We start from the raw sequence: 24,859 nt of genomic DNA, 5'->3' as shown, positions 1-24,859 counted from the left end.
AAAAAAAAAAAAAAAAAAAAAAAAAAGGTGCGGGAAAACTTCCTTGTATGGCCCGGGTGGGCTCTACCTACTACTACCACAGTAAGCTTGACTTGACTCCGTTGCCTGACCGTTGGTTCCGACGCGCCCTCTTTTCGCCGCTACTGTTTTGCAAACGGCTCTAGGTCTAGGCCCAAAAGGGTTGACTGACACCTACTAGCTGCCTGGGAGACCTGGATAGCTCAGGTACCTGGCAGCACCAGCGTCCTGTAAGCTTCCTTAGAGGTCACCGCCTTTAGACGCCGCAGTAAATTCCAGCGCGCTACCGGCGACGGGAAGGGCAATTAGTCCTCCGTTTCGCCTTATCCATACTTGACAATTCCCACCTCCCCTCGTGCCCAGCTACACTGCCACCTGCCTCATATCTTTGTTCTCTATACCCTCTGTTCCTGTTTTTATTCTTTGCCCACTTGTTCTTGATCCTATCTTTTCCGTCTCAACATGACACCAACGTATAAGAGGCTTTTGGGCGCACGCCCTCTCTCCCGTTGAGATGGCTGGCCCTCCAGCTAGTTCTCTTTTTTGCTCCCTCTCCCATCTCTACTCTCCTCTCTTACCTCCTCGCTTCTCTATTCTCCTTTGCTTGCCTGTCAGCTTTTCATCCCAACTCTTCCTGTTGTTTCAGTCGTTTTCGTGGCATCAACTTCTGAATGGACAAAGTCGAGCTTGCTGTTGCTGAGCCTACCCGCCAAGGTATAACATGGCAAGCCGGTCCTACTACAGTACAGGACGAGGAGTCAGGGCAGGCGAGAGACCGTCCAGGCACTGGTGTGTCGAGGCGGCGGTCTCTCTCTGCCCATAGCGTCCGCTCCAGAAGATCTCTCGATGCATCTGCAACAATCCCAATTCAATACCGTACGCTCTCGATAGATGTACAAGAAGCACAAACTCGGAACAACGCCGAGAGGAAGAAGGATGCTGTGACCCAAGGTATGTTAAACCCTAGTCCTTCTTGACGCCTGTTCTTTCTGATGGCTAATCTTGTTTTCTGTTCCCTGAACAGATCTCGCCGACATTGACTGGCACACGCTTGACATTGACATCCTCGCCCGGTCTCTTTCCACCTCATTGAAGGATGGACTGTCTGCTGAGCAGGCCGAGCGCCGCATCAAGCAGCATGGCAAAAACGTGCCATCCCCTCCAGAGACCCATCATTTCAGAGACATTATGGGTTACCTCTTCAAAGGGTTTGGCCCGGTTCTGCTCGTCGGTTCCATTCTGTAAGTGCTGCCAGCAAGATCGTGACGAGCCTTACGTACCGGCTCATGGTGTTTGCTCCTGTTTGCCGCTGTAACCCAAATAAAAAAAACAATCAACTAACATAGATCACAGTGTTTTCGTCGCATGGAGACCACTTGGCGACCCTCCAGCAGCCGCCAATTTGGCCCTGGCCATCGTTTTGCTTGCCGTCTTCTTCATCCAGGCCGGCTTCAACATGTGGCAGGACTGGTCCTCGTCTCGCGTCATGGCTTCCATCAAGACCATGTTGCCCGACGAGTGTATGGTCCTCAGAGACGGCGTACTTGTCAATATGTTTGCCGCTGACATCGTTCCTGGCGACGTCTTGGTCATCAAGGCCGGCAACAAGCTTCCTGCGGACGTGCGCTTCTGTGAAGTGTCTTCTGATGCCAAGTTTGACCGGTCCATTTTGACAGGTAAGTCGAGTTTCCATGCAGTGCTAATTTGCAGTCTCTCACGACGAATGGCCGCACGCATACTTTCCATTCTTACACCCTATATGCCTGGGTTGATCTCTACTGACACCTGACCACTAGGCGAGTCACTTCCTCTGCCAGCCACGGTGGAGACAACGGACGCCAACTACCTCGAGACAAGGTGCATTGGGCTGCAGGGCACGCACTGCGTCAGCGGGACATGCCACGGAATCGTTGTCGCCACGGGAAACAAGACCGTCTTTGGCCGTATCGCCAAGTTGACCAATGAGCCCAAGAAGGGAATGACGACTCTCGAGCGCGAGGTGCTCAACTTCGTATGGATCATCTGCTCCATCATGGTGCTCATGGTTCTACTCGTCATCATCCTCTGGGCCGCTTGGCTCCGGAGGGAACATCCAGGCTGGATCAGCGTCTCCGGTCTGATTGTCAGCTGCGTGTCAGTCGCCGTTGCTTTTATTCCGGAAGGTCTGCCTGTAGCATTGACTGCCAGCTTGACCATCAGTGCCAACATGATGCGCAAGAACAAAGTGCTGTGCAAGTCGCTCAAGACGGTTGAGACGTTGGGTGCTGTCTCGGTCATTTGTTCCGACAAGACAGGCACGCTTACAGGGGTGAGTCTATATTGACTGGGTCGTAATTTTTGAAGCTTTGATCGAAGTCATATCACTAATCGTTTTACAGAATAAAATGGTTGTCACCGACTGCGCCCTTGGTGGCCAAACTCATACGATCGAAGAGGCCCATGAGCTCCTCATGACACACCGAAGCAACAACTCAGAAGAGTGCCTCGCTGGTAGTGCCCTGGACCAGCTCCGCACAATTGCCGCCCTGTGCAACGCCGGAGAGTTCGATGCCGCCACCCGAAACCTGCCTCTGGAGAGCCGGCGAATCAACGGTGACGCCACGGATCAAGCAATCCTCCGCTTCGCCGAAACCATGGGCTCGGCCATGGCGACACGTCGCTGCTGGCAGACTCGTTTCGACCTGGCATTCAACAGCAAGAACAAGTTCATGATTCGCGTGGTGAGCAACTCGGACCCCAACGGCCTGGCAGACGCCCTTTCTCCCGATACCGTCTCCGTCTTTGAACCCGGTGATCTGCTCCTGACGATCAAGGGTGCCCCGGACGTCCTGCTCAGTCGCTGCTCCAAGTACGTAGGCAGCAGTGGCGCCACATTGAATCTCTCACCCGCCGCCAGGGATGAAATCGAACGGGTCAAAAATGAGTGGTCAGCACGGGGACGCCGCGTGCTGCTGCTGGCCCGCAAAGTCCTATCTAGGGGGTGGGTCAGGAACAGCCCATCGTCACCCGCTTTTGAGCGCGAGGCCTTGGAGGTTTCGTCGTCTGGCTTGACACTGGTAGGGCTTGTCGCCATCGCCGATCCGCCACGTCCCGAGATCCCCGGCGTTGTGAAAACTCTCAGGGGAGCGGGTATCCGGATATTCATGGTCACGGGTGACTTTGCCCTCACGGCCCAGGCTATCGCCCGCGAGTGCGGCATCATTACGAACCCAGACAGTGCCGTCCATGACGTCTCGGCGCTATCGCGCGATCCCAATGAGACAACGAACAAGGGCGTCCTCGACGATGACACTCCACCAGTTCACAAGTCAATCGTCATCTCTGGCGCTGACATGGCCGGCATGCTGTCAAACCAGTGGGATCAACTAGCTGCCGAGTTCAGTGAGGTTGTCTTCGCACGCACGACGCCCGAGCAGAAGCTCCGCATCGTCCGTGAGCTTCAAGCCCGCTCCAACATCGTCGGCATGACGGGAGATGGTGTCAACGACGCCCCGGCCCTGCGCGCTGCCGACGTCGGCATCGCGATTGGTGGCGGTTCTGACATCGCCGCTGAGGCGGCCGACATGGTTTTGCTCGAATCGTTCGGCAGCGTCGTCGAGGCGGTGCGGTACGGGCGGACGACGTTTGACAACCTGAAGAAAACCATTGCGTACCTATTGCCGGCTGGCAGCTTTAGCGAGTTCTGGCCCGTCATGACCAATGTCATGTTTGGGCTGCCGCAGATTCTGAGCAGTTTCTTGATGATTATCATCTGGTGAGTTGAGTTGCCAAACTGACGTCCCATGCCAAGGAGAGCCCACTAACTAAACCACAATTAGTTGCTTCACCGACTGCCTTGCGGGCATCGCCATGGCCTACGAAGCTCCTGAAGCCGACGTGCTCATGCGGCCCCCACGCAGAGTCGGCGTCGACCACCTCGTCGACTGGAAACTCGTCGTGCACAGCTACGGTATTGTTGGGCTGATGGAGACATTTGTCTCTTTCGCCATGTCTTATTGGTACCTGCAGCGGCAGGGTATCGCTTTCTCGAGCCTGTGGTTCGGTTTCGGAAAAGTCCCCGACGGAATCGACCAGGACTTTTATAACAACCAGCTGAATGTGGCAAGTTCGATATACTTTGTCACCCTCGTCGTCATGTAAGTCCGGCGCCCACAAGTGTCCCGTCATAATTGACTTATTCCTTTGCTAACGTTGTGACATGAACGATAGCCAATGGTTCAACCTGCTCGCCATGCGGACGCGGCGACTATCAATCTTTCAGCACCTGCCCTTCTTCAACAAGGAGACGCAGAACCTCTGGATTGTGCCCGCTGTCCTCTTCTCGCTCGTCATGGCTTTCTTCTGGCTGTACATCCCGCCCCTGCAGGTCACACTCGGCACTACCGCCGTGCCCGTCGAGTACTGGTTCCTGCCCATGGCCTTTGGCCTTGCGCTGCTGCTTTTTGACGAGGGCCGCAAGTACGCGGTCAGGGCTTGGCCCAAGGGTATTCCTGCGAAGATGGCTTGGTAGGACTAATCGGAGATAGGTTGAACGCTATGGCGGAGAACATATAGAGAAGACTAGATGCGTGAGGCACTAGACTGGGAGGATCTCTTTTATTTATACTTGGTTTTATACTTAGCGGGCGGTCAAGCGTTGATATTTCTTAATTGAATTTTTCCAACATGAAAAGCAAACAAGAAAAGGCCGCGTGACAGGTGGGATTAATCAACTCGAGTGCGGGGACAGGCCTGCATCCAGAAACAGTACGAGGCAGCAGCAGCCTCATAGAGCCAGTCGGTGTTCCTTCCTTCCTTCCTCTTTACTTTTTTTTTAAGAGAGTTCCACAGGTGATATGAGAATTCCTTGTTCGTTCATTCCATGTCGACGCGGGAACACCTTCCTTCCTGATCAACAGGGAAACTCGTTCCGTCCACGTCATAAAGACAGTGCTATATTGTGGTTTCGCACTGTACCGACTGCCCGATTGCGCGAAAATAGAAATATTGGGGGCAACAGAATGATCTTCCGTAGACGACATTGTAACGTCGACCCCAGGATCGGTCACCTGTCATCAGGTGATCAAATGATAGTGTATTATACTATATGAAACTTGCGCTCTGCGGTGAATTGTGGGAGAGGGGAACGAATTGATCAAAATATAGGCAACAGGATGCTAAAATATAAACTTAGCGTAGCCATGGAGTTTACGACAGACCTTGTAAAATTTCTATATTGAATTCATCAGCTTATCCCGACTGGGCAAGGCGGGCATTGAAAGATGGAACAATAAGAAATTGCATTCTATATTAAGGACGAGTCCACGATGAGAAGGATAACCTGTCAGGGCTGCTCCATTTGTGACTGCCAACCAGGCCAGCTATTGTCTCCATACCAGATGCTGTCGCCATGCCATTGAAGAGGGACGAATACACTGTAATAAAAAGTCAAACACACCATGTGAAACAAAGTGAAGAAGAGAATTTACCGCAACCGAATCAAGTGAAGGATCCATGAAAAGATGGAATCGACAAAAATAATGGGGACGGTGAGGCTCGAACTCACGACCTTAGGATTGTTCAATTGTTAGGATTGATCACATAATAATATGAGACCTACGCGCTAGCCAACTGCGCCACGTCCCCTTGATACCCAAGGCTAGTAGCTCCTACTATATACAGAAACGGTGGCGCAACTGGCTTAGCGAATGGGTCTGACCATTTAATTTTCAGCTACTAACCACATTGAAACACTCAGATTTAGCCCCCAACCCTTCATTTTATAATCATGTTTCAACCCTGTTCCATCGATTTCAGACTTGGTAACGAGATTAAATATATTAAATTTTGTTGAAACGCTCTCTCATTCCAGGCGACTCATTTCTGTGTCAAGCGGCTTTGTTTCGGCCGTTTGGCTGGTTTGTTGGACATTCCCTGGCTTTTCCGGCTGGCTTGATGGGTTCCTTGGCGCACGTAGTAAGTGCAAAAGGTAGATGTTTTCCGTAGGAAAGTTTAGCTGCAAATTATGTTCAATCTACGCTGAAAGCGGGGCGGATAGATTGTTTGATGTCTAGCAGCCAGGCCGCCCGTCAAGGCAGCAACGGGTTTCAAAAAATGCCTGTGTTCCGCCAAAGGTCGCCGTGGTCGAGATGTCGGTCCCTTGCTCTCGCCTATTTTTTATTTATTTATTTTTTTTCTTTACTCATCAGGTGCCGGCTCAAATATCCTCAAGTTCTGTGTATGCGGCAAGCCAAAGGAGCAATAATTTATACGTAAATTTGTATCCGTAACCACACAAGCCCGGGAATATCTACGGCCACCTGTAGCTACTTCCTGCCTTGTTCTAGATCTTGCAATTGCTCAAAGCTTCGCTTGATGGCTTCATATCTGCCTATTGCTTGAGCCTCGGCCCGCTGTGTTTGGCTGAGACGATCAGCTGGGCTGGAACAGCGCCTATTTCGATGATTACTTTGGGATGGAGGAGAGGTGACGAGGAAGTCTTGAAGAATGAAGTTAAAGAGAGCATAAGGGCAAGCTGATGGGAGTTTGAATGAGGATTGTTGCTCGGAAGCTGTTTGTGATTCCTACTCTGGGTAAGCCTACAATTCTTTCGCAACCTGTCTGTGGGCTCACTCATGCCGCCATTTCCGAGGTGCCGGCTGTGTTCCATCATAAGAATGCAGCCATGAAATTATATAATTCCTTATCAAAGCCAATCGATGAACAAAACATACACATTCCCACAAGATACACGAGTAAACAATCCACATAGAAGGTGACATCCCCAAAGGGCATTATATATTATATTTGACACCCCGCCCGTCAAAGCCTGAGACGGAGTGGCCAAAACTCCTTTCAGAGGTTGCCGAACTAAAAGAGATCTAAAAAGCCTTTTCCACCAATCCAGGGGGAGGAAACCTTAAGGAGGTTTTGTCAAGCAGCGAGGGTAAATTAGTCCACGTACTTTTATGCAAGGGTCCCTGCCAAAGTAAGCGAGCGTTCCCCCCTCGAAGGCGCTAGAGATGAAAAGACAAAAAGAGACCTTTGGGTTTTGGTTTTAAGGGATAAGAAGCGAGAGAAAAGAGGAAAACAAAGTACCCAGAGAGTGAACGTTTCCGCCCGCTTGCGTGCCATTGAACAGAAGCAAGGCAGAAACAACAAAACAGGAAAGAAATGCAAACAACCGCAAGGCAACAAACAAGAAATGTCAAATCTATGGAGAGGATTGATATGGTTAGCTTCAGGAAAACCCAGCAAATTGCGGACAAGATCAAGATAAGAAAAAGGGATGACTTACCAATTCGCAAGCGAAACGGACCAAAAACCAAAACTCAAAAAAACTCAAAATGTACATCTCAAAACTCTTTGCTAAATAAGAAACCTCGTCGGCGGCGTCAAAGAAAACAAAAACCAAAAGACAAGATTGAAAGCAGGACTAAGAACAGGACTTGAAGCAGAGAGGGAAAGCAGAAGCCAAGGCAGAGCTCGAGTGCTGACCGGGTTTATTTCGGCCAGACGCCTCCAAACGGAGCTCCATAAGAGGTCGAGTGGCCGTTTCCACCGGGATTGCTACCAGAAGGGGCCTGGTGGTATGAGGGTGCATAGGCACTGTTCTTCTTGTGGACGTTGGCTTGCCGCTGGACTCTCTGAAAGTGTTCAAATGGTTCACTCCTGGGCCTGGGCTTCTGGGGATGGAGCGATGATTCGCCAGCAGGGGGAACGGCCGAAGCGTCCCCGGAGCTACCGGTACCTGTGGGGCCAGCAGGGGTGCCGTCCTTGGGCGAGGGCACGGCGGAAGCGCCTGTCGGGGCGTTTGAGCCCTCAAGAGACCGTTTTTTCTTCTGCCAGCTGCTGTCCATATTGCCGCCGCCCATACCGCCGCCGCCCATACCGCCGTTCATACCGTTCATACCGCCGTTCATGCCGTTCATACCGCCGTTCATGCCGTTCATACCGCCGTTCATACCGCCGTTCATACCGTTCATACCGGGGCTCACTCCCTGAAGCTGAGTTTGCCTCCTAGAACCCTTTCCAGGCAAGCAGAAGAGAAAGTTTGACGATGGCTTCTGGGGGCCCTGGCTCTTACCAAACCCAAACCGTCGCTTAAACCAGCCTTCTTTCTTACCGGTGGCAGCCACCTGGCCCATGCCAGCACCACCACCGAAGCCACCGCCGCCGCCGCCACCGAAGCCGCCGCCGCCACCGGTGCTGCCACCGTAGCCGCCGCCGCCACCGAAGCCGCCGCCGCCACCACCGTAGCCGCCGCCACCACCGGTGCTGCCACCGTAACCGCCACCCATCGACGCCGCATCCATGTCATCGGCGCCGTAGCCGCCGCCCATGCTATCCATAGCGCGCTTGTAAATGGCGCCAACGGGATTCGCTCCATAGCTCTTGGACACGCAGCCGTTTCCAAACTGCCAGGAAGCCCTGTTGGGATCGCGCTTGCTGATGTGATGCTCGTTGCTTTCTAGGTGGTCATAAAGGGCGCGGGCCGCCAGCTCAAAGGCCTGCTCATGCTTCTCGAGCTTGGACGCAAAGTCCTCCTCGGGGGTCGCGTTTGTGGCCGCGACCAAGAGACCGATGGTGTAAGCGATCGTTGTGAAACGCATTTTTTTTTTCTAAAAGAAAAAAAAAAGAAATTAACCGACGAGGCTTTGAAAGAGTGAAAAGCCTATACAAAAAGAGTCTATAAGAAACGGCTTTTCTTTTGTTCTTGCGTGCAGGAAAGCAGTTACAAAGGAAATGTAACAAAAAGCAAAAAAGAAAAAAAGACAAAAAAGGAAAGTTGCCTTGTAAACGATTGGACACCGATGAGGGTAAGGAGAAAAAAAGGGAAGGGATTAAGGTAGGTCAAGGAGTGCGGGGGATTGCCATTATATAGGCGACGTGACTTGCCTAACCGTGCAGCCTCACCGTATTTGAGACGGTTATTCCTGCTTCGCCATGGTTTGTTGATTCCTTGTCTGGCAGAGGATTGAGTGGTTAATGCGAGTCGGCGCGGTTTGATCCTCGCTACTGGTGAATCATTGACGGCAAGTCAAAGAGATCTCGTACTGAACAAGGCTTGCCTTGGCAACCTTTGCAAATTGAAAATAGTAGCTAGGCTGACAGCCATCACCAGGACAAGGAATGCACTCACGTGGCCGTGACGGACAACGCCGAAGAAAATCTTATGAGGAGCATTGATATGGGAATAGATACGGGTGTAGATCGTCCTGCGCCTCTTGGCAGATTCTTCTAGTGCACTGCCGGATTGATGTGCTGATCTTTGAAACGACCTGGCTTCCTGGCTTGCAACCTTTCAAAGTCGAGTCAGCCAAGCGTCCCTGTCTCTGTCAGTGATTGAATCTGCTTGGTCTAGAGCATGGCAGTCCCCAGTGCGTGGTCCAGCAAGAAGCTTGACTCGACCACGTCTTTGGGCAAGAAAAGCCCTACTTTTTGTGCTTTCGGCCCGAGGTGGGGGAATAAATGTCTGCCCATGTTCAGACGAGAAATCCATGCGTTCTTGACTTGAACAGTATATAGTCCTAGGAAGGATATTATTGTTATTTTTAAGATAAAATTAGATGACATGGCTGTCATCTGAGCTTTAATCTGTCTTAACGTCAGCCAGTATAGTGGTTTTCTTTGCTCTTTCTTTAAATTGCCAGGCATCAACTTCGGAAATTTAAGCATGGCTAACTATCATGCAAGACCCGCTGCTATGCCACCAGATCACCGTGACAATACATAGTACACCGTTCTAAATACTCCATGAGATCAGCAAACGATATTCTCCAGTCCTTTACCACTTATAGTTTGCCCAGAAATTCGCTAAATGAAAGGTGTAAAAAAACCAACACGACCGGGATTGGTGGTATTGTACCTTATGCGCAGCCCGTGACAAGCAAAAGATTACTCACGTTAATCGACGGATGTCAAGCGCCAAAACGGGTTTTAATTTCAGTTATACATAGCAAACCTTTGCGACTATGCCACACCGAGACAACGGTGAAAATATAAGATATATTCGCAATGGAATTACGTAACCCACCTACAAGGCAGTTGCATTACACAACTAATCTCCAAATGTGGACATGTCTATCACCTAGGCGTCTTGAACGTTTTGCCATCGCAGTATTGAACCCACCCGTTCAACTGGAGATCTAAAATCAGCAGCAAGAAAAAAAAGAAAAAAAGAAAAAAAAAAAAAAAAAACAGTCAGCATACACTGCATACCTTGGCGAACCTGATTTGACAAACCTACTTTTAATAACAGTACTCATCTTGGAGATATCCACATCCGGCCCGCTCCAGTCAGGACTCTTCTGACACCACTTGGTCAGATCCGTAAGGGGCGTCTCGTCAGCGTCCTTCTCCATGCCGGCCGGGTACTCGATGTGAAAAACGGGCTTTCCGGCCTTGATGAACTTGAGGAACATATTGCACTCCTTATAAGCCGCGCACTCCTCGTTGACGGAAAAGTGAACATCGGAGATGACGTCGTCAATCACCTCGGCCGCGTTCTTCAGCCCCGTCGACATTTTGTACTTGGCCGCCTCGCCGGATAAGAACTTGACAAAGCTGGCGGTGGAAGCCTTGTCGAGATGGAACGTGGATGGGCCTTGGTCGTTGACTGGGGCCTCGAGCTGTCATGGGTTAGAGAGGAAAGCACAAGTGCCAACAGATAAATACTAACATAGCCGTCAACGTTATCCGGGTCGATCGCATCGCATCCCATGTCCGCAGCAATCTTGATCCTCTTGGCCATCAAATCCCGAATATTAGGACTGTTGATGTTGACCCAAATCTCGTCCCAGTTATTCATCTTGTTGCCCTTGTCAGCGGCCTTGAACTCCTTCGCGTCATGACGCCAGGCCTCGTACGTGCCCGCGCTAAAGTAGCAAATGACCTTTTTGCCGAGCGAGTGCAGCGCCGCGATGGTCGAGCCGTCTGTGCCGTTCTTGGTGTTGTCAAACAGGTCGATGTCGTACACGTCGACGTGACCGGGGTCGACCGCGGGAGACTGCAGGTTGATCTTGAGCGGGTGCCGGAGCACGATCTGCCACGTCGTACCCACGGCTGGCTTCCACATGGAAACTCGCGATTCGGGTTGAGGGTCGCGAGTTGCCAGCGGTAGAGAAATCGCCTGGGCGGCTACCGCAGCAGCGAGAGTGATTCCTGAAGAGAGATGCATTTTTGGGTATGTGAATTCCTTCACAAGATTGGAACACTGTTTGTGATTGAAGGAGGCCAAGAGATTTTAAGGCATGAAGAGCCGTCTGTTCAATTCCATCAGGGACTTGATTTAGTCATCTTATATCTTTCAGCGGCGAGAACGGCGTGGTCCCAAAGGATTGCTTGGAGATATCTTGGCAGCATGCCGCAAGCCATATTGCTAGGGTCGTTGGCTGTTGCCTAGCGAGGCAGAGCTGCCACATTTAGCAACTCATCAAAGTTGACCACGATCTCAGCGGATATTATCAGACCCATGGCTTTCTAAAGATTTTCCATGAGGATCAGGATTCAATGCGGTCATGGCAAGCCTGTAGTTGATTTGCGCGCCAAACCAATTGGCATTTCTGCTTGGTGTCGTTCAAATGAGGTCAAATCAAATGCCGTCGCTGGTTTGTTTTTACCTGGTGGGTTTTGGATTTTGGAGAAATGTGGGCGCCAAAACTTGGCATTGGCATTTAGCATAGCCCAATCGCCAGGAACCGATGCGTCATAATTAATCGACAGTACTTACCTTTCCCAGCCGACAGGCCGGTGTCCGTGCAGCAGCACAACGCAAATGAGAGACCTTCAGCCGTCCCATGGGTGTGGTATTACATGCAAAATTGAACATCTGGATGATTATCAGACCTCCATACGCTAACTTGCTTGAACGTTTGTGCATCAAAGCCCGGATGATCCAAAAGCAGCTCACGACCTTTGGCTTGGCGATTGGTCGGCATATGCAGGCATACGCATCTCCTGCGAGATTAGAACACATTAAGGGTACACAATCTTTCCTCACTGGCCAGGTAGGTGAGATAGGTAATTAATTACTGCAGGGATATCTTGGTTCAGCGGGAGCGGCCCAAGGAAAGACCTTTCGGTCTCCACTGGAGAATTTTGTGTGACATTTCACCCCTTGCAGCTGCCTACCGAACCATGCACGTTTATTTGTGCTTTTTTTTTTTTTTTTTTTTTTTTCTCAAGAAAACCAAAGTTTGGCAACAACCATTTTTTGTCCTAGCTTTGAAATCTGCAACGAGCCGAGCCCGAGAGCCTTGTGAAAGACGGAACGCCTAATTCGGTAGATCCGCAAGCCTTTCCTCACCTCTTTGACCAACACAAACCAACTGCAAAAAATATATCATGAAAGATGCGTCACACATTGTTTCAATGACAAGAGTGGGACTTGAACCCACGCGGATTGCTCCATAGGAAGACGTGATACTCATGGGAGAATACCTTAATCCTACGCCATAACCAACTCGGCCATCTTGCCTTGAGAGGTGATGAAAGATGGGCGCACCGGGTTTTACTTAAGTTAGCTGCTTGAGGAATGATTGCCAAGTCTACGAGCGGAGATGACATCAACATGGTCCTGCGTTGGAAATATTAGTTCAAGCCAGCCCTGGTGTACTGGTATAGCACAGCGTCAGGGAAAGAACTCGTCTGCACCAGATACTGCTATACTTATCGTCAAGACACCGAGTAAGTGTCTGCCGTTGTTCTCGGGTGCAGGTTTTCAAGTGAAGGCCACTTTGGAAGTAATATCAGCCGCCTTCGGAGGGACGAGGGGGGAGGGCAACGCATTTCATAAAGAATATCATATTTTACAAAAGGACTCAGTTTACGAGATCATGCGTTGAAGATGCTTGATCAGGCCACTAAATTTTCAATCTAAGAAAACCAAATTTTATGCCAATAGCATAATATTCTCCAGTCTTCATTTATTGAGCAGAAAAGCTAACGAAGTCGACGAATAATGCATTGACAAGTTTGTTTTGGTTGTTTCGCCAATAGTGACTGACATTGATATACTCCAAACCTTTTTGCTTTAAATGCATTATATAAACTCAAGAACAAACAAAATGCACACCTCTACGGGCCAAACTTTCTCCAAAAAAAGAAAAAGAAGAAAAAAAGGCCGGATGCCTCTCGCCTGAGTTGATCAAAACTAACTCTGTATTCGGATTTAAATCTGCAAATGCAAATGATATTCAAAAATTCTAAAAAATTCTCATCAACCACATCCTTGTTTTCACCTCACCGACTTCACGTGATCCTCCTCACAGTGCTAGGTTATTACTACGTTGTACTGTAACTTTGTATGCGGGCCTTCTCCGCAGCCCACCTTCGCGGGGTTGGTCATCTTGGTTGGAGCGCATACAAGCAGAACAAGAGCACCGAGCCTCTCTGCCTGGTTACATCAGATCAATTCAACTGATGGGCCGCCAACCGAGCAATGGCGGGGCATGGTGCCTCATCTCGTGCTAGTCACGTTTTGCGACGAGCACGATTCTTCAGTCGAGCCATTTGTCTTCGGTTTGGAAAAGTGCACAAACCCTGTAGCGGTTGACTTTTTGGCAAACTGTTCTGATAGACAATCTTGGAGCAGCCGTGATATACTCTGTGACTACCACTGTGACCAAAAATGTCCGGCCCCGTGCCTCAGGCTCGGTCCTTGGCCGAAATCTACCCCGAAGCGGCGCTCGATGTTCAGAAAACGCGCTGGCAACAGCTGGTGTCGCGCTTCGAGTCGCTTTATGGCCACCCACCCGCCTTCATCGCCCGCTCGCCGGGTCGCGTCAACATCATCGGCGAGCACATCGACTACAGCTTGTACTCGGTCCTGCCCATGGCCATCACTGCCGACTGCCTGATCGCAGTATCACCAACGGCGGCCGCCGGCAGCGACACATACAAGGTGCGCCTGGCAAACGTCTCGGCGGACAAGTTCCCCGCGAAGGACCTCGAGCTTCCCGTCAAGGGTGATGTCGAAATCGACAGCACCATCCACGAGTGGACCAACTACTTCAAGTGTGGCCTGAAGGGCGCCACGGAACTGCTGCGGAAGAAGCACGGCGAAGGCTTCGTGCCCACGGGGATGGAGGTCCTGATGGATGGCACCGTTCCCGCCGGTGGTGGTCTCAGCTCCAGTGCTGCCTTTACCAGCACCACTGCTCTGGCTGTGATGGTCGCCAATGGCGAGAAGGACATTGACAAAAAGGAGCTTACCGAATTGGCTATTGTCAGCGAGCGTGGTGTTGGTGTCAACTCTGGCGGGTATGTGACCTTTAATGCCCCATTTCCTCCTTTTATCCGATGCTAACTCCCACCAGTATGGACCAATCCGCCTCCGTCTTCTCCCAGCGCGGCTCTGCCCTCTTCGTCTCCTTCACCCCTACCCTGACCGCCAAGCCCGTCTCCTTCCCAACCACCAACCCGGAGCTATGCTTCGTCATCGCCCAGTCCTTTGTCACAGCCGACAAGTTCGTCACCGGCCCGATCCACTACAACCTCCGCGTCGTCGAGTGCAGCCTGGCGGCCGCCTACCTCAACGCCGTCCTAAACACCCCAGGCCACACCTTGCCGACCGACTCGTCCCCGCTCGGCGTCTCCCTGCACGGCTTCCACGAGAGCTACTTTGCCCTCCGCGAGGCTGACGGCCAAAAGGTCCCCACCGCCGTCCCGGAGCAGCTCGCGCTGCTGCTGGCCCTGACCCGCGCTACCCTGACCAAGGATGAGGGCTACACGCGCGAGGAGGTCGCGGCCGCGCTGGGCATCACGATCGACGAGCTCAACGCCCGCTTCACGTCGCGCTTCCCCGTGCGCGCCGAGAGGTTCAAGCTCCGCCAGCGCGCCGAGCACGTCTTCTCCGAGGCCCTGCGCGTCCTCGAGTTCATGAGCCTGCTGCAGCAGGAACCTGCGGCTAGCAGCGGCGACACGGCCGTGTACAACGCCCTGCTCGGCGCCAAGCTCAACGAGACGCAGGACTCGTGCCGCGACCTGTACGAGTGCAGCTGTCCCGAGATCGATGCCATCTGCGCCGTCGCCCGCCGCGCCGGTTCCTATGGTAGCCGGCTCACGGGTGCCGGATGGGGAGGGTGCAGTGTGCACCTCGTGCCGGCGGACAAGGTCGACGCCGTCAAGGAGGCGTGGGAGAAGGAGTACTACTCCAAGATGGACCTCACGCCCGAGCAGCGGGAAGGTGCCGTCGTTGTTAGTCGGCCCGGGAGCGGAAGTGCGGTTTTCGTGGTCGGTGAGGGTAGTTTGAGCTGAGGTATCGGCTGCTTGTGGTGTATATAGGGTTGTAATCAAAACATGAAAGTAGCACCATCGCCAGTACAGGGGACGTGTGATACCATGTTCATATGTATTGTTGTTGTATATGCCAAGTTTGACCTAAGGAAAGCACCATCAAAAACAGAATCCCCTCACGAGATATCTCCGACAGAAAAAAAAAAAAAAAGAAAAACAAGTAGACGCTAGGTTTACATCATTATAGAACAGAAATAACAAATCGGATCTGGTAACAATGATCCCGAAAAAAAATCCATCGTTCATATCAAGCTGTAGATCCAGCCCCCACAGCACCAACGGTAGGGTCAAAATTCTTCACCGTGCGGTTCTTGATCGCCTGCACCCGCCTGTACTTGACGTACAACGACACCGCGTCCCGCAGCACGACGAAGAGACACGTGCCGACCAGACTCCGGCCCCAAGTGTGCTGCAAAAGCCCCTTGGATTCACCTTGCTTGCTGACCCAGCGCGCAGGTAGTGTCAGACGGAGGGCCTCGCCCATGGCGAAGGATATCTGCGGCATGAGCAGGGCAGACACGGTGCCGTTGATTATCCTGGACCACGTGCTGATCCCGGCTCCTTCAACGCGGCGTTGGCGCGGCTGCTCGGCTGCTTGGTTTTGTTGAGCTTGTGGCTGCCGTGCCGGCTGGATTGGGGGCGGGGGATCGGCCGCCTCTTGGGCAGCGGCTTGATCTGCGCCGGGCACTTGTGGTTGCGGAGCGGCGTTTTCAGCCGGGACCTGAGGCTCTTGCCCAGGCTCGACTTCTGCGGCAATGGGCAAGGCTCCATCATTGGCGGCGGGCTCTGGCTCATTTCCAGCGGGAGCCCGAGCTATCGCCATCTGATCCTGCGGAGCTTCCTGAACTTCTTCTTCTCCATCCCGGACTTGCAAATTAATTTCGAGTTCGATCTCGAGGCGTTCGTCATCATCGTCACGCCCTTCCCCGTCCTGCGCACCCTCATCACCTAAACCAAAGACCAACGCTACCGCGTGCGCCATCATCCTGCCTAGACCTGCCTCCCAGACATTAACACCGCGGTCTCCATCATTGCGACGACGTTGCCCGGGCTCTTGTGGCCCTTGCTGATCTTGATCATCCTCCTGCTGCTCCACCTGAGCCTCCTCCTGAGGCGCGTCTGGGTTCCTGCCACGAATTGCGGCGTTGAGCCTCTTTTCGAACCGACCAAAAAACATGTAGTAAACGTGAGAGTAGCAAAGGCTGACTGCCGGCATGGCGGTCAAGGCCCAATCGGGGCTTGGTGGCCAATGCGGGACGTTGTCCTTGGCAGTCATCACAACACTCGACTGCATCTTTGCGTCAGTAAAAGGTCGTCAGAGACAAGCGTCGGATAGAATTGGAGCTCTTACCGCCAGGGAAACCGGCAGCAGCAAAGAGTCGATACCGGAGAAAGCCCTTTGTATAATCAAGGCAGGTCCTATAGAGGCAAGCGCCCAGAGCTTGAACATGTGGACCGTGGCAAACCTAAGCCCGGCAGATGTAGCAAACCACCTCGGATCCAGCGGCCTCTGGATGCCATCCAACCGCCACTTGCGCACCGCGGAGAAGCTGCCTGCAAACGTGGCGACGGAAAAGTCGCCAAACTTGACCATGGCGCCAAACGTCGACCCGCCGACGAAACACACGAGCAGGACGGGCGACACGGCGCTGTACGTCCGCAGCAAGCGGTCCCTCAGCCAGAGCGCCGGGTCAAAGGGCTCATACACCTGTATGCTGCCCTTGCAGGCCGGGCACTGCAGGGTACTCGCGCGGCGGCCTCGGCTGCGGTTCGCGCCGCCGACGGCCTCCATCTCTGCTACCCAGCGGAGCATGCAGCTCTGGTGCGCCTCGAGGGTGCACGGGCAGGGGTTCACCCAGTCTTCATTTTCGGGCGTCTCGGTCGAGTCGAGCAGGCAGATGAAGCATTGTCGCACCGGGGAGGATTGGTCGGCTCTCGGCATGGTGCCAGTGGACTGTTGGCTCGGATCAGAGGACATGGACGATGGGGGTAGATGATGCCTCCCAACGGGGAGGCGTGGGTGGTCGGATTCGATGAGTCTAAAGACGGTTCAGTATCCAGGCGATTGCGATTAATCCGTACTGAGCGAGGTAAGATAAGCTGCGGTAAGGTGGCTAAGCCGCTTACCTAGGTAGTGCAGCAGGTAAAAAGTAACGGCACGCCGTTGATAGTTGCGAAAGAGGGTAGACGTCACTTGGTCAATTTGCTGGCGAGATCGCTGTAAATTGTTAGCGAGACCCACTGGGCGGATCTCAAGCTCCAAAGTGGAGCATGATGTAAGGCAAGCTCCAGCCAGTGGCATCAATTGACTGGGAAGTATTTGGTATTTGGGGAACAATTGCCCTATAATTAGTTTGAAGTTGTTTAATTTGCGACCCAGCTTGTTGGTTATCGGAAAGATTGTTTGTCTACGTCGTACATGCAAATGTAGAGGCTGAGATGGGGAAACTTTGGTAGATAAATTGGAAAGTCTTCGTTACAGACACGACAAGAAGCACCGCCGCTAAGCGAAATGCTTTGTTTAACCACAAACAAATGGCACGGGAAAAGGACACATCAACCTGCCGATTTAGACCTCCCCTGGTATGCTCCTTGCCTGCATTGTTTGAATATGTAAGTGAAAGCAAGTGGAGAGGATTTTGGGTACTGGAACAAATCGTTATTTGTATCCCCCCCGCTCTTTCATTTGGAAATGAAGCTATCCTGAGTTACTGGCTATTCGGCATGCCCTTGACAAAAGCGCTAGCTAATATTAATCAGATCCTTGTCGATTAGAAGTGTCTGTTTACCACGTACTTTCCCCCCACCGGCCGAATCCCCAGTCCGTTGGTGCAGGGGTTGTAATCAGCGATTCTGGACCCCTCCATCGGCTTCTGTGGAGGGCATGCCACTCAGCTTCCTCCTACGCGCCCCTCCGCGTCAGCATATTTCCACCGCCTACATCTATCCCGCCCTGAAATAATTTTTATTCCCAAAAACAAACGGCGTCTGTTTCTCACGGTGGAAAATTAAAATGGTATGTGGTGATCACCTTGTGAAACCAATCAACAACTCCCGATGCCGGTTCACCGCATTAGTTCCGCTAACATGCGACCACCCATCGCCAGTCAACTACATCACAACAGCGCCTGGCGCTGGCCATCTGCGACTTTCTAAACACATCGGCCAAGGATGGTACCCTTGCCGCCGACGATAGCGAGTCAATCGAGGTCGCCGTGAACTGCATCGCCGAGTGCTTCAAGGTCGACCCCACAGACAAGGCCGCGGTGACCGCCGCCGTCGGCGACCAGAACCTGTTGAAGATCTACGGCGTCTACGAGAAGCTCAAGGGCGCCGGGTCAAGCAGCAGTGCTGGCAACAGCAGCGCCCCTGCATCTGCCGCCTCGGCCGCACCCACGGATGAGCAGAAGAGTCAAGCCGATGCCCTCAAGTCCAAGGGCAACGCCGCCATGGCGCAAAAGGACTACGCCCAGGCCATCGACCTGTACACGCAGGCCCTGGCCCTGCATCCGGGCAACGCCATCTACCTGTCTAACCGCGCCGCCGCCCATTCGGCTGCCAAGGACCACGAGTCTGCACGCGCGGACGCCGAGGCCGCCGTCGCAGTCGACCCCACCTACACCAAGGCGTGGAGCCGCCTCGGGCTGGCGCGGTTCGCGCTCGGCGACGCAAAGGGCTCCATGGAGGCCTACCAGAAGGGCATCGAGTACGAGGGCAACGGTGGCAGCGATGCCATGAAGAAAGGCTTCGAGACGGCCAAAAGGCGCGTCGAGGAGATGGACCTGGACACTACGCGCGGTTCCGGGGGTCCGGGCGCTGGTGGCATGCCCGACCTGAGCAGCTTGGCCAGCATGTTGGGTGGCGGCGCTGGCCGCGGCGAGGGCGGCGGCATGCCCGACTTTGCCAGCATCATGCAGAACCCCATGTTTGCGTCCATGGCGCAGAACCTCATGAGCAACCCGGACCTGATGAACAACCTGATGAGCAACCCCAGGCTCAGGGAGATGGCCAACTCTTTTGGAGGTGGTGGTGGCATGCCGGATATGTCGCAGCTCATGTCTGACCCGTCGATCGCCGAGATGGCAAGGTCGATGATGGGAGGCGGCGGTCCTGGTGCTGGTCCTAATGCCGGCCCCGGTGCCGGTCGGGGTGGTTCCCAGTAGAGGATACAGTGGTTCTAGGCGTTATAGTGGCAAGTACGAGAGATCATGAATTTAGTACTGGCAGTGTGTTTTGCTATAGGCGACGCCAAAGTTATAATGCTCAGACTATTCCTCTAGGGAATCATTGTATTTGTGCTTGTGAGTTTGAATGTCGCGAAACGCTGCAAACTCGTGATTATATCACACTTTCATTTGCCCTGTCCCAGCAAATTCCATTCTTATTCTGCGATTCAAGATTGGTCATCATGCAAGTTAAGTTGACCATCCTAGTGATATGCACTGTACTTGAGCAATTTCTTTTTTACACCTTTTGCAAACTTGAAGAGAAGGCCTACTCATAGTAGAAGCAACGAAGCCTGCCCACTGCATTTATCCGTACTTTGTCCAAAGTCCAGGGTTGCCCACCACCACGTGCCCACTGACGCGCGTGTCTTACAGCCCCGGGTACGACGTCATCATATTCAAGAGCAGGCTTATAAAAACCAATGCATACCTACCTACCACACTACTAACTGAGCTGTTTCTCGTTAGACAAAAACCATCATCATTACCGCATTATAGCCATAATTCGCACGAAACATTACTGAAATACGAGAAACAAAATAAACCCTACACAATGCCTCTCGTCGTTCCAGGAGTTCAAACCGAGGCCACGTCGGCTGACAAGACCGAGGAGTTCACCATGAAGCTGGCAGGCAAGAAGATTGATGAGATTGATAAGGAAAAGGTAGGCACTTGCTCTCTCCATCATAAGATGCATGTAGTCGCAGTTTAAAGAAAACGCTAACGATACCCGCTCGTTATAGGATCTTCCCAAGGAACACCGCATCATTCATCCCGGCCAAATGGTCACCAAGGACTTTAACCCGGATCGCCTCAACATTCACGTTGACGACAAGGGCATCGTCTCGCATGTTGCACACGGTTGAACTTGGGCGTAGGAAGGTTAATGAGGATTGTCGGAGGGGTTAGGGCGGGGTAGCATAAAAAGGAGGATCTATCACCCGTCCTCGTCTACTGCTGATACCGTGGGAGAGCAAATAGGGAATTGCAGACACTACGTTGCTATGGATCTTTAATAAACACTCATACTAAGACTTTTGTGCCTGTATGCCCATGATCATGCATTGATGGGAAAGCTAGAGATGCTGCCATGCCATACTGCTATGCGTGCACTGTTATTTTTCACATTAGTTTCATTTTTCCATTTCAGAATTCTTATATTCTATATCTGCTTCCAGTGTCCTTTTGAGAAATGGTCATTCTCTAGTCTTTCTTAAACAACCACGCCAATTCAAATCCAGCCTAGGTCTTCTCAGTCCAGGCGATGATAGCCCCACCATGCAAACCAGTGACGACATGCAGACAGGGATGCGATAAGCCTCGATAACAAACCGCCGCTCCAAAAAAAGTCACAACCCCGCGTCGCAGAGGGGCTTCCAATGCCCCGGCGCGTGTTGGATCGATCCTGTACCGATCTGAGCGAGAACTAAGCATTTGACAATCAATCTGTCGATCCACGCGACATTCAGCTCAAGTCTCCAAGTCACCTTTAGCCATTTATAGCATTATCCATTACCACCTTGCTGAATTCGTTGCATCATTTCCACCACTAAAAAGGGCCTTTGAGGCCTCTAATAACTTCAAGATGTTCAAAAACTCGTCAGTATTCCCCCCACTCCTCCCGCCTACAACCACCATCACAAAGAACCCCCACAGCCAGGTTATCCTAGAACACCACCAATTCATAACCCCCGAACTAGCTAGCCACTAACCCACCACCATCGACAGCCTAACCGCTTCTCCGAAGCAAAAAGTAAAATCCTCGGCCCAGCGCGCCGTCCGTCAGCAGCTGCTGGACCGGTACCCGCTCCTGACGCCCTTTGTAGACGAGATACTGCCGAAGAAATCGTCGCTCGAGCAGATGAAGCTCCCGCACCCGGACCGCGTCATGCTCTATGTCATCGACGGCCAGCCCGTCTGCTTCCAGTACGACCTCCCCTCGGGCGGCACCGCCATCCTGCCGCACCTTAAGCTCGTCCACCGCTTTCCCCAGGCCTTCCCGACCGTCCGCATCGACAGGGGAGCAATTCGTTTCGTCCTCAGCGGTGCCACCCTCATGGCGCCCGGCCTGACCAGCAAGGGAGGCCGGTTGCCGCTCGTCGAGGGCGAGCCGGGGGACAAAGTGGATGATGATGGGCACTGGGGTAGGGAGTTGGAGAAGGGCGAGGGTGTGGTCGTTACCGCCGAGGGGAAGGAGGAGGCTTGCGCGGTGGGGTTGTTGGTTGCTGGGACGAAGGAAGTCAAGGAGAAGGGTAAAGGACCTGTCGTGGAGGATGCGCATTACCTTGGGGACGGGCTGTGGACGTTACAAGTCGATTAAAGGATTTCCCTGCCGTTATTTTGGTAGTGAGTGGGCCATGTCAGAAGGTCCAAATCAGTAATGAGCTACCGTGGACCAAATGTCCCAGGGAAGCTGAATAGCTATGAGCTCAGGCAGCAGGCCCGGCCGGGCATTGTTCTAGGTATTTGTGGTGGCAGGATACTGTTTTCACCCTCACTGTGCCATGAACCTTGAGCCTCACTTGCGCCAGGCTTTTGAGGGGCAACAGATTAAGCCATGTTCTGACGGGTTTAGACAGCCCAAACATTTTAGCGTAACTAAACGACACCAGACGCCAGAAAAGGGCGTTGAAGGAAAAATGAGAAACGATTCAAACGACTCTATAAACACTATCCAAAGTAACGCCTTGCCAAGTGATATTTATATGTAGATATATATGCAACTTATTTTTTAGCACATTTTAGCCCAGATGCAACAGTGGGATTCAGCCGCTACGGAGCTGGCACGTCGTCCTTATTTGGCCCGCTGCTCGTCTCACTCCGGCCTCCAGCACCGACAGGCTGCGAATTCAACCTCGCAGCCTCGGCCTGCAGCTGCATCTTCTCGTCAAACGTCAAGTCGCTCTTCATGCGCCCGATGCGGGTGAACAAGGTAGCAATCACGAGCGCGGTAGCCGAGCAGCCGACGCCCAGCCAAAAGGCAACCCGGAACCCCTCGGCCTTGTCCTTTTCCGGGTCGCCCATCTTGTTCGTCTGGACGATGAGGTCCGCCAGGCCGAGGTAGAAGCCGATGCCGAGGAAGACGAGGGTGTTGATGAGGGCGCCGGCCAGGCCTTGGCGGTGGCTGGGCAGCGCCGTGGTCATGAAGACGCTCGAGATGTTGTACGATATGTCGATGCCCACCGTGCCGCCGATCATGGCCGTGAAGACCCACGCCCAGTAGTTGACGGCGGCCGGGTCCGAGGGGATCAGGGCAAAAAGGAGCACCGACGCCAGGCTGCCGGCTGCGGAAAAGACGAGGAGCAGGTGGCATGGGATGCGGTGCAGCACTACGCCGCCCAGCACCGCGAGGATGGTCCCGCCGACCGCCATGGGGCTGAACCATGCTGCTGTGAGGAGGGGTGGGTGGCCGATTACATCTTGGATGCTAGAGGGATAGGAAGTATCCGGTTAGTGAGTTGGAAAGAAAGGGTTGCTGTCTCTTTGGACGGGGGGGAGGGGGTTGAGAGCGTGACTTACTAAAAGCTGGCGTAGAATTGCAAGATTCCGAAAGAGCCGTAGATGTTGAACAGGCCTAGAACCATGGGAGTCATGAATTTCGGTGCGAACAGATCAAAAGGTCTTGTTATGGACCAGGTTAGTACATTTCGAAACATATACGACGCCCATTGTAAGCTGCAAATAGGCCGAGGTCATGTTTGTGGAGGGGTGGTGATCGTTCATAAGGGGTCCTTCATCACTTACACAAGAGGCTGCTCTGCTACCCAGCCCTCCACGTAGACAGCGCAACCCAGAATCAAAGCGCCGAGGATGAGGGTCACATATACATAGGGCGTAGCAAACCCCTGGGGAGCATGAGCACCCTGCGTGATGGCAAAGACGAAGAGGAGCAGGCCGGGGAGGATGGTAGCCACGCCGAGCCAATCCATTTTCAACTCGACTTCGCGCTCCTTGGGCCGCGGCTGATCCTTGGCTCGCTTCGGGATGGCAAAGAAGGAAGCGACCGAGATGAAAAAGAGGATGATGGCACCGATCCAGAAATACCAGCGCCAGTCCAGAAACTCGGCCAGGGCGCCGCCGGCCAGGGTGCCGATGAAGAAGCCGATCGGGGCAAAGGAGCCGTAGATGCTAAAGACCATGTTCTTGCGCGGGCCGGGGCGGTAGGTGGAGCCGAGCAGCATGACGCCCGAGGGGAGGAAGGCGGCGGGGCCGATGCCCTGCATGGCGCGGGCGACGATGAGCACGACGTGGTTGGTGGAGAAGCCGGCGATGAGGATCCAGAGGGTGAACCAGAGCATGCCGAACAGGAACACGGTGCGGCCGCCGTGCATGTCGGCGATGCGGCCAAAGGCGAAGAGCAGGGCGCCGGTGACGAGGGTGAAGACGCTGGCCGGCCAGGTCTGGGTCCCCGGCGGCATCTTCAGGTTCTGGGAGACGTTGGGAAGGACTATGATGAAGCCGCTGATGAAGAACTCGGCCATGAGCATGGAGCCCAGGATGGAGCCGCAAAAGCACCACTCGTGCCACCACGAGGAGAAGGCGGCAGGGCGTTGGCGGCCGAGACGCTCAATCTCCTCCTCGCTGATGCCGGCCGAAGCCGGTGCTGGTACGTTGTCACCGGTGGTGACGGGGGTAGTGGGGACATTGGTGGAAGATGCCGTCCCAGGTTGGGGATTTGACTTGAACATGGCAAGAAAAAAAAAAAAAAGTTGTAATGACGTTTGGCGGAAGAGGATTAGTCTACATCTAGGAAAAAAAAAAAGACCTGCTTCTTGTGGATCGATTACATATATACGTATAGTGGATCAGACGGTGTAGATTTGTGAAGATGGATGATTTGTAGTTTAAAAAAAAGTACTTGGCTTTTGTAGCCTAGAATCTATCAAGAAGCGTATTTGTAAAAGTTGACCGCAAGGATCGTCTTTTTGCCTTTTGCACAAACCCCTTTCTCTCCACATGAGTCTTGGCATCTATATCTAGTAAGTTAGTTGGGCGTGGAGTGAAGAAGCCGGATGCAACACTCGCCAAAATCCTCGGCTCGGCTCATTGTATGATGAGTCGCCGCTGGAGGCGTGGAAAACCCCGGGAAAATGCTTGCAATCCACGAGGACCGGTACTTGGGAAACGTCGTTTCCACAAACAAACAAAACAATAGTTTGACCGAGTTCCGAGTTAGGGTAAGTTGGCTCAAAGTGACGGTAAAGACAAGCAGCTAGGGGAATTAAAATTGTGTGGACTGTACGGTATTACTGTACGAAACTTTTCAGACCTCCACTGGTTCGCAAGAAACAGAGGGGAAAAAAAAAAAAAAAAAAAAAAAAAAAAAAAAAAAAAAAAAA

General features: G+C 52.8%; 8 protein-coding genes across 8 annotated transcripts; 4 read left to right on the top strand and 4 right to left on the bottom strand.

Moving 5' to 3' along the window:
* Positions 1 to 689: 689 nt before the first annotated feature.
* Positions 690 to 4,528, top strand: PpBr36_07903 (uncharacterized protein; the record flags this gene model as incomplete). The annotated part of the gene is made up of 7 exons (XM_029895036.1): positions 690 to 969; positions 1,043 to 1,259; positions 1,372 to 1,694; positions 1,815 to 2,326; positions 2,397 to 3,772; positions 3,837 to 4,154; positions 4,228 to 4,528. The coding sequence occupies 7 exons, from the start codon at positions 690 to 692 to the stop codon at positions 4,526 to 4,528; spliced, it is 3,327 nt and encodes a 1,108-aa protein (XP_029748645.1).
* A 2,971-nt stretch (positions 4,529 to 7,499) lies between these two features.
* Positions 7,500 to 8,609, bottom strand: PpBr36_07902 (uncharacterized protein; the record flags this gene model as incomplete). Its single annotated transcript, XM_029895035.1, has 1 exon — positions 7,500 to 8,609. One exon carries the CDS (start codon positions 8,607 to 8,609, stop codon positions 7,500 to 7,502), a length of 1,110 nt encoding a protein of 369 aa, XP_029748644.1.
* A 1,474-nt stretch (positions 8,610 to 10,083) lies between these two features.
* Positions 10,084 to 11,176, bottom strand: PpBr36_07901 (uncharacterized protein; the record flags this gene model as incomplete). Its single annotated transcript, XM_029895034.1, has 3 exons — positions 10,084 to 10,145; positions 10,247 to 10,628; positions 10,679 to 11,176. 3 exons carry the CDS (start codon positions 11,174 to 11,176, stop codon positions 10,084 to 10,086), a joined length of 942 nt encoding a protein of 313 aa, XP_029748647.1.
* Positions 11,177 to 13,627: 2,451 nt separating this feature from the next.
* On the top strand, positions 13,628 to 15,255 carry PpBr36_07900 (uncharacterized protein; the record flags this gene model as incomplete). The annotated part of the gene is made up of 2 exons (XM_029895033.1): positions 13,628 to 14,259; positions 14,316 to 15,255. 2 exons carry the CDS (start codon positions 13,628 to 13,630, stop codon positions 15,253 to 15,255), a joined length of 1,572 nt encoding a protein of 523 aa, XP_029748646.1.
* Positions 15,256 to 15,541: 286 nt separating this feature from the next.
* PpBr36_07899 (uncharacterized protein) lies at positions 15,542 to 17,272 on the bottom strand (the record flags this gene model as incomplete). The annotated part of the gene is made up of 2 exons (XM_029895032.1): positions 15,542 to 16,582; positions 16,646 to 17,272. The coding sequence occupies 2 exons, from the start codon at positions 17,270 to 17,272 to the stop codon at positions 15,542 to 15,544; spliced, it is 1,668 nt and encodes a 555-aa protein (XP_029748128.1).
* Positions 17,273 to 18,307: 1,035 nt separating this feature from the next.
* Positions 18,308 to 19,457, top strand: PpBr36_07898 (uncharacterized protein; the record flags this gene model as incomplete). The annotated part of the gene is made up of 2 exons (XM_029895031.1): positions 18,308 to 18,310; positions 18,402 to 19,457. 2 exons carry the CDS (start codon positions 18,308 to 18,310, stop codon positions 19,455 to 19,457), a joined length of 1,059 nt encoding a protein of 352 aa, XP_029748127.1.
* Positions 19,458 to 20,073: 616 nt separating this feature from the next.
* On the top strand, positions 20,074 to 21,840 carry PpBr36_07897 (uncharacterized protein; the record flags this gene model as incomplete). The annotated part of the gene is made up of 3 exons (XM_029895030.1): positions 20,074 to 20,184; positions 20,264 to 20,362; positions 21,268 to 21,840. 3 exons carry the CDS (start codon positions 20,074 to 20,076, stop codon positions 21,838 to 21,840), a joined length of 783 nt encoding a protein of 260 aa, XP_029748131.1.
* A 452-nt stretch (positions 21,841 to 22,292) lies between these two features.
* Positions 22,293 to 24,208, bottom strand: PpBr36_07896 (uncharacterized protein; the record flags this gene model as incomplete). Its single annotated transcript, XM_029895029.1, has 3 exons — positions 22,293 to 22,947; positions 23,040 to 23,141; positions 23,265 to 24,208. The coding sequence occupies 3 exons, from the start codon at positions 24,206 to 24,208 to the stop codon at positions 22,293 to 22,295; spliced, it is 1,701 nt and encodes a 566-aa protein (XP_029748130.1).
* Between the last annotated feature and the right edge of the window lie 651 nt (positions 24,209 to 24,859).

Source organism: Pyricularia pennisetigena, chromosome 1 (genome assembly GCF_004337985.1).
Source record: "Pyricularia pennisetigena strain Br36 chromosome 1, whole genome shotgun sequence".
Taxonomy (NCBI): Eukaryota; Fungi; Ascomycota; class Sordariomycetes; order Magnaporthales; family Pyriculariaceae; genus Pyricularia; species Pyricularia pennisetigena.
Note: the sequence above shows the minus strand (reverse complement) of the source record. Positions and strands in the feature narration are given on the sequence as shown.